The sequence below is a fragment of the Gymnodraco acuticeps genome, unplaced genomic scaffold, assembly GCF_902827175.1.
Source record: "Gymnodraco acuticeps unplaced genomic scaffold, fGymAcu1.1, whole genome shotgun sequence".
NCBI lineage: Eukaryota > Metazoa > Chordata > Actinopteri > Perciformes > Bathydraconidae > Gymnodraco > Gymnodraco acuticeps.
The window spans coordinates 1,009,478-1,017,969 of NW_022990391.1; the positions used below are offsets into that span (position 1 = coordinate 1,009,478).

An 8,492-nucleotide genomic window follows, 5' to 3' on the forward strand; every position below is an offset into this window, starting at 1 on the left:
CGCCCGTGAGCATAAGGCATTTTTTCCCAATTCTTTCAGTGAACTAACAATAGTAAGTCTGGTAATGTAGTTTAGAACAATTTTAAGGTGCAGTTTACTTGAGTCTGTATTTTCGCGACTGTATATTTCCGCTGCACTCCATTTTAGAGTTAGCCTAAATAATGTTTTTGTGCACTGCTTTTATCTGAAACAGTTTTAGTCACCGGTTATTCAGTTTGTTAGATTATTTTGGAATGAACACCATAGTGACATTCTAAATGATCATTTATTCTGTATATCATTATTGACAATAAATCCCCCTCTCTCCCTCTCATCAACTGTTTTTGTAACACACACACACACACACACACACACACACACACACACACACACACACACACACACACACACACACACACACACACACACACACAGACACACACACACACACACACACACACACACACACACACACACACACACACACACACACACACACACACACACACACACACAACATCCCTACAATACACACAGTACAGAAGTAAACATCTTACTGACCCTTATGAAAGCCAATAGCTGAGCAGAATGATAATCCACAAGGACCAATCATCGCCGCCATCAGGCTCCACCCCCCGCAGAGCACCGTGAGCAGCATTTCAGCACCTGGAGCTGTCCGTGCTGCACGCGCCAGCCGACAACTGACGGTAAGGAAACACCGACAGCCTCCACCGACCTGCAGTTAGAATATACACAACGACGGACAGCATCACAGACATGACACGCTGCGGCTGTCCGTCACGCCGCTGCACTTTAAACGCGGACCTGCGACACTCGAGGGGCTCAAACACTGCGGACCTGTTGATGCCTCTATCTGAGGGACATTAGCCTTTAAACCGCATCAAACCGCAAAACCGCGTTTGTGGCGAGTGGTTGCAGAAATGAAGGGGGAATATACTGAGTGTGTGAGGGAGTGTGTGTTAGCTCCGGGTCTGCACAGGTGTCAGTATTGGTGTTTGGGTCTGAATAGATGCATCCTCTGGTAGCTGGGGCCTATTGATCGCCTACAAAAATGGAGCGCGGCTTCTGCAATTTGCAAGGAAAAACATAGATTTGTTTTCTTATAACCGGGTACTTTATAGGCTCTAATACATGCTGCTAAAACAGCATTGAGAGCTGGCAGCACATTGTCTCACGACGACATGTTTCATTGGAGCGGCTTATGTTATGGTTTCATTCTGTTTTGAAGAGTGTGAGCTGATCTAGCCTATACCCTATAGAGAGCAGCGTTTAGAGATGGCAAGTCTTAAATGGTCTCCATGGAGCACATTTAGTGTTAATAGACCCATTTAAGAAAATGATAAGATCCCATCAGATTCCAAATGCAAACTACTGTCTGTTTCCCTGACACGGCAGTTAGGTTAACATGGTGCCGGCTTTCTTCCTGAGGACAAAGCTATATTTACCATCTAAATAAACTCGTTTATTTGCCTGATAACATAAGCATGTTAGCAATACAATGAAGTACAGCTGAGGCTGATGGGAACGTCTTAAGTCCTGCAGGTTTTTGGTCTTAAACCACTGAGTTGCTGAAATTGAAAATCTGGCCTGATCAGGGTGCTAGATAAATTATAAATGGACACTTAAGCAATAATAATTTATTCGAAAGGGGACATGAATGTGTGTCATTTCACGACAATCCAGCTGCTGAGCCATCTCACTTAAATACACGGATGTAACCTGGCACTAGAGAAACGTTGATATCACCAAAGTCAATATGACTTATTTTCCAGATAAACCAGAAATGTCTGTATCACATTTTATTTATGAAATGAACGTTCCTAATAGTTGCAGTATACCAGCGTTCACTTTTCTTAAAACAGCAGCCTATGGTGCAGACAAGATTGATCCATTAAATTAACAAACATGTCATTTAACATTCTGCATGATAGAAACACAACAACTCAAATTCAAAACTAAATACACCGAAGAAATATAGGATATGCCTTAAATCATGACACAATTGATTGCAAAGATATAGCTTAATGTACATAAGAAAAGAAACAACATGTACAGCAATGTAATCAATCTGTAGTTCCTTGGTGCATGCAATAAGCCCAAAATAAGGTGGTGACATATTTGATCTGTTGTTGACAGGAAGTACAGGTCGAGTCCTCACCGTGTTTCAAGACATGTGCTGTGTGCTCAACAATGGGACAACTGCACATGGTTAGCAGATTGGCACCTGACAGGAAGAGCTTAGGGTCACGGGTCAACAGGTATAAGAACATGTCCCTTATTAGGAAACCCCCCACCCCTGTCTAGGGGACCCGCCTTTCTCATGAAGCCTCAAAATGCTTGCTATTGTAAAGGTTGGAAAAATTTGATTTAAAAATGTATAAATACGACAAGCCGATGACAGTTCTCTATCCATGTTATTGACATTAGACGCTCTTACATTTCTATGGGTGTGAAGATCATCTTTTATTATTTCTAGGAGCATTTTAGTGAAGATGGTACCCAGCAACAGCCTGTAGATACAAAGGGATTGGTTTAACAGTTATCCCTTTTGGGGGGCTTTGCCCTCAATATAAACAAGATTACTAATACTAAACAATGTTTTTCTACAGGAGTCTTTTTAAGATTCTTGCTTTGTGTAGTCGTACTATGAGCACAGTCATTCAGATATTATACTGTTCAGTCATTGGTCAGTTCCTCACAGGGACACTAATTGCTCAGTAGATAAGCAGCCGTTTCAGCCAATCACAGCACAGATGAACTCAATCCTCTCTTTCTTTAATCATCTTATCCTTTACTAGCTGCTTAGCTCCGCTGCATGCTGTGAGTCACACTCTGGTATCAACAGAGCTGTTCACTGACATTCAATTATTGATCACAAATATGAGTTCAAGAGGTATTGATTCCAGTAGCGACGTTGGTGTTGCATTGGTCTGCATAACAACACCTAACAATGCAAGAACACAGATGATAATATTTCTGCTGACTAATCATACATTTACATTACAGTCATTCAGAGACTGAGAATCTAGGGATGATGTTTTTAATTTATTTATGTAGTTATTTGCAGTGAAGGAAATAATAATTTGATCCCCTGCAGATTTTGTAAGTAACTTACAAAGAAATGAACAGTCTGTCATTGTAATGGTAGGTTTATTTGAATAGAGTAAGAATATCAAAAAGAACATCCAGAAATGGACATTATATGAAAGATACAAATATATTTGCATTTGACTTTGGGAAATAAGTATTTGATCCCCTTGCAGAACATGTGTTAGTACTTGGTGGAGAAACCCTTGTTGGACACACAGAGGTCAGACCCTTCTTGAAGCTGGTCTCCAGGTACGCACATCTCAGGAAGGATGTTGGTCCACTCCTCTCTGAAGACCCTCTCCAAACCCTGCAGGTTTTGAGGCTGATGCTTGGCCTCTGGAAGCTTCAGCTCCCTCCACAGATGTTCTATGGGATTAAGGTCCGGAGACTGGCTAGGCCCCTCCCTCACCTGAATGTGCTTCTTCTTTAGCCCCTCCTGTGTTGCCTTGGCCGTATGTTCTGGGTCATTGTCCTGCTGGAAGACCCCTCCATGACCCATGTTCAGAGTCCTGGCTGAGGGAAGGAGGCTATCGGCCAAGATGTTAGGGTACATGGCCCCGTCCATCGTCTCCTTGATGCAGGGAAGTGGTCCTGTCCCCTTAGCAGAGAAACACCCCAAAGCAGAATGTTTCCACCTCCATGCTGACGGATGGTGTTCTGGGGTGATACTCAGCATCTCTCTTCCTCCAACACGGCGTGTCCAGTTGATGCCAAAGATCTCGATGTTGGTCTCATCTGACCACATCCTCTTCTCCCAAGCCTTCTCTGAATATTCAGATGTTCGTTGTCAAACTTCAGACGACCTCTCATGTTGTTCTTGAGCAGGGGGCCTTCAGGCGCTGCAGGGTTTGATCCATTATGGTGTAGTGTGTTACCAATAGTGTTCTTGGTGACTGTGGTCCCAGCTTCCTTGAGATCATTAGCAAGTTCCTCCGTGTAGTTCTGACCCCTCACCTTTCTCATGATCATCAAACCCCACGGGGCCAGATCTTGTGTGGAGCCCCAGCCCTCGCGAGGGCGACTGATGCTCATTTAGTCTTTCTTCCAGTCCTGAATAATGGCACCAACAGTGGTCTCCTTCTCTCCAAGCTGCTCTCTGATGGTCTTGTAGCCGATCCCAGCCTGGTGCAGGTCTACAGTCTGGTCCCTGAGGTCCTTAGACAGCTCTTTAGTCTGGCCCATGGTGGAGAGGTTGGAATCTGATTGGTTGATTCTGTGGACAGGTGTCTTTTATACAGGTAACCAATTGATGTTAGGAGTACTTTCTTAAAGGTAGAGCACTAACCGGTCTGTGGGAGCCAGGATTCTTGTTGGTTGCAAGGGGATCAAATACTTATTTCCCCCAGTTAAATGCAAATCAATTTTTACGTTTTATATGATGTACATTTCCGGATGTTCTTTTTGATATTCTGTCTCTCATTAGTAAAATAATCCTACCATTAAAATAATAGACTGTTCATTTCTTTGTAAGTGGGTAAACTTACTAAATCGGCAAGGGATCAAATCATTATTTCCTCCACTGTCATCTGAGACCAATTAGTCTGTTTAACATAAGATGGAAATACACAGAACATATGAATGAAAGCTATGCAAAGATGTCATCTTGTTCAAGGCCCATGATAAACCTTCATACATGTGTGTTTGTGTCTCCAGGTGAGATGTCCCGGGTGAAGCAGGTAGGTCTGCTGGCAGCAGGCTGTCAGCCCTGGAACAAAGATGTGTGTGCTGCCAGTGGAGAGCGCTTCGCCTACTGCGCCACTCTGGCTATATACATCTACCAGGTGATCTACTTGTCTGCCTTTGTTTTCATGTCTTACATTTAAAATGGCACATTATGCTAGCAGTTAGCTGTGTGAGCAGCTCTCACACACTGTTGGCGGTTTGTACATGTCCCATGGTTTGTACATGTCTCTTTAACACCCAGGCAGGAGGTAGCAGTGATCGCACACAGACACATAAGGACCTGTGTTGTTCCATCTGCAGTTTGAAGCTCTGATTCTGTAGCGTCTGTAGCGTCTTCTGTTTGTGTCTGCTGCTAGAAAAGAGGACATTGGGACACATACAAGTTTCCATGATACTAAGTAAATACTGTGTGCTCTCCCTCCCTTTCCTCGCCTACCCACTCACTCACTCACCCCTGTGTGTCGTCTAATCACCCCCACCAGGTTTTCAAAAAGAATACTGAAAGATAGAGTACAGTAGGTAATGAAAATAAAATGACATGCAAACAATAACATGGAGGGCTCTTACATTGTGTCTCTGCTGTGCTAATGTCATTGACAGCTTGCAATGCATCACTTCAAGCTAACTCTCATCTCTGTCAACAATCATTTACTACTGCAGAGCGGTTTCATGCAATTGCAGTAGCAAAATTGATGTTTAACGTAGCATCGATGTTTTTTCCTTTTGTTTACTTCATTATCATTTTCTCTGTCTCCTTGTTTTAGTTGGACCAGCAGTACAATGAATATAAGTTGAGGTCCATCATGTCTGAGCACAAGAAGACCATCACAGCCATCAGCTGGTGTCCTGACAACCCAGACTTGTTTGCATCGTCCTCAGCTGATAACCTGCTCATCATATGGAACGTAGCCGAACAAAAGGCTGTTGCCCGGCTGGACAACACTAAAGGTGGATGATGAGCTGCAGCAGGTGTTGTTGACAGGCGGTGTGTTGAGTACTGGGATGTCTCACAGTGTCTCCTCTGCTCCCCAGGTGTCCCTGCCTCAGTCAGCTGGTGCTGGAACCTAGCTGACGGAGTGGCCTTTGTCTCCCAACGTGGTCCGCTGTACATCTGGGTGTATGGAGGGCCTGACCCGGGGGTCACAGTGCATAAAGAAGCCCACTCCTTCCTGTCAGATATCTGTCTCTTCAGATGGCACCCAACCAAGAAAGGCAAACTGGTGTTTGGACACACAGATGGAAGTTTGTCTGTTTTTCAGCCAGGTATTTGAAAGAAATGGACTTTTCTCAACTCAATTAAATGTGGTTACCACAAATGATCATACATGTACAGTATTTGTGTGCCACTTGAGATATTCATTTGTCTTACATGCATTGCTTGGAGGTATTTAGTTTGGGGCTCATATAACAAATGTATACGATTTCGAAGTAGAAATTGTGTTTCATTTCACTGCATATGATTATTATCAAAGTTTCTCAGTAAAGTCAATTCAATGAATACCACATTTTCTTCAGAGTACCCTCCCTGGCGTTCAGCCTCCCTAAGAAATTCTTTCTTAGCATACTGTTTATAAAAATAAAGGTCTGTGAAGTTATACTTTGGAGACAGATTGCCATTTCCATTCCCATCCAGACTATAGCTTTGCACATGTAAGAAGATCTCATCATAACCGCCATGCGTCTCGACCATTGATCGCATTTTCTCTTCTAAAGTTGAATTGTACACTTCTCCTTGGGTTCCATAGCCAGAAGCATGTTCCTGTAAACACACAGCTGCTCTTTGATCCGCCCTCTCTTGTTCAGGGAGTAAAGGCCAAAAGCACGTGTTGCGTCCCGAGTCATTGGAAGGGACAGATGAAGAGGACCCAATCAGCGCTCTGGAATGGGACATTCTGTCAACTGACTATTTACTAGGTTGGACAAAATATTAACATCATCACCAGGATTATATCTGCTGAATTTAAAAAGAGCAAAACAATAACAACAAGACAAACAAAATGGAACAATAAAGTCCATTTTTATTTATACTACATAACGTTATTGTCAGTGTTTGCAGACACATAACAGGCTAGTAATCCAAACACTTAATCTGCTCTGTAATCCATTCAGTTATTGGTTCTAACAAAAATCGTAGTGACTGTTATTTCACACAGATGCTGAGTGATGAGCACGGTGTCTCTTTCTCAGTGTCTAACCTGCACAATGGGATCCGGCTGGTGGACAGCGAGGCCCTGGTGTGCATCACGTCCTTCTGCTTCCCCTCCGCTGCGGCCTCGGTGCAGTGCCTGGCCTGGGTCCCCTCGGCCCCCGGCATGTTCATCACTGGAGGTAAACACTATGTGTGTGGGAGGTGTGTATGGTCTGCCAAACTGCTCTGAGGGACCTGTTGTTGCCATCTGTCTGTGCACACAGTAGATGCATTTTTACTTGCATATTAATGACTACATGTGGCTTCTTAAAACCTCATTTACTATTAGACCATTTCAATAATAGATGAAGCTTATATCAAAGAAACCCTGCTACCCCATCATGACCATCAATTAGTCCCTCTGTGTTACCTTGAAGTCTGGAACAAAGCCACATGCCTCCATGGTGCATACAGAATCCAACACAGTGAGCTTGATGTATTGAATTGGATAACGCGTTGGGGGCTGCCTTTAACAACCTCTCACATCTCATGCAGTGAAATCCAAGTCCTATTGTTTACTACTTAGACACATGCAATTTCAGTAAAACCTTTCTTTTGGAAAATCTTCTGCCTAAAAGGTTTGGCACTACTCATCTATGTGAGTCCGGATGTGTTGCAGGGGTCTTTTAATATCGTTTTGTTGTTCAACACTATTATTTTCCTGCTAAGTTTTACAGACCAAAATAAATGTTGGAATGTTTTGTCTTATGAAACAAACCTTTGAAATGTTTTAAGTGGTTTGCCTCTCTCTGTCTGCAGACTCCCAGGTTGGGGTGTTGAGGGTCTGGAATGTGTCTCGCTCCACTCCTTTGGACAGCTTTAAACTGAAAAAGACTGGATTTCACGCTTTGCATGTCCTGAACTCCCCTCTTGCCAAGAAAGGTAACACTTGAACTAACCCAATGAACAAAGTGGTAGATACTCAAAAACCCATGAATCTCTGCTGAACAGGAGTTATTTTTCATGCTGGTATCAAACAACATTCTGTTCAAGTTCTACACAACATCCACATCTCTTTCCCCACAGATGTATTCTTCTAGAGCAGTGGTTCTCAACCTTTTTACACCACCTGAGAAAATACTCTCCAAGTACCACCTGAGAAAATACTCTCCAAGTACCCACCTGAGAAAATACTCTCCAAGTACCACCTGAGAAAATAGCTGGCTCTCCAAGTACCCCCTGAGAAAATAGCTGGCTCTCCAAGTACCCCCTGAGAAAATAGCTGGCTCTCCAAGTACCCCCTGAGAAAATAGCTGGCTCTCCAAGTACCCCCTGAGAAAATACTCTCCAGTACCAACCTGAGAAATACTCTCCAGTACCACCTGAGAAATACTCTCCAAGTACCCCCTGAGAAAATAGCTGGCTCTCCAAGTACCCCCTGAGAAAATAGCTGGCTCTCCAAGTACCCCCTGAGAAAATACTCTCCAATTACCACCATATGACCAAGTGTTAAAATACAGTTCATGCAGGACTCGGAGCACAGGTATTCATAATAACATTATTATATGTCAGCCACAACTACATGTACAAA

The 8,492-nt window shown here is 43.3% G+C and overlaps 1 protein-coding gene across 2 annotated transcripts in view; it reads left to right on the forward strand.

The window, feature by feature from the left end:
- The first annotated feature begins 550 nt into the window (after window positions 1–550).
- wdr17 (WD repeat domain 17) overlaps window positions 551–8,492 on the forward strand; it is a 37,489-nt gene continuing 29,547 nt past the window's right edge. For both annotated transcript variants that reach the window (XR_004569815.1, XM_034224482.1), the window contains exons 1-7: window positions 551–686; window positions 4,744–4,871; window positions 5,538–5,721; window positions 5,806–6,036; window positions 6,577–6,687; window positions 6,961–7,101; window positions 7,721–7,843. Coding sequence is in view for 1 of the 2 variants with exons in the window: in XM_034224482.1 (XP_034080373.1) it covers window positions 4,749–4,871; window positions 5,538–5,721; window positions 5,806–6,036; window positions 6,577–6,687; window positions 6,961–7,101; window positions 7,721–7,843 (913 nt within the window). In the remaining variant the exon portion in view is untranslated. The remainder of the gene's footprint in view (window positions 687–4,743; window positions 4,872–5,537; window positions 5,722–5,805; window positions 6,037–6,576; window positions 6,688–6,960; window positions 7,102–7,720; window positions 7,844–8,492) is intronic.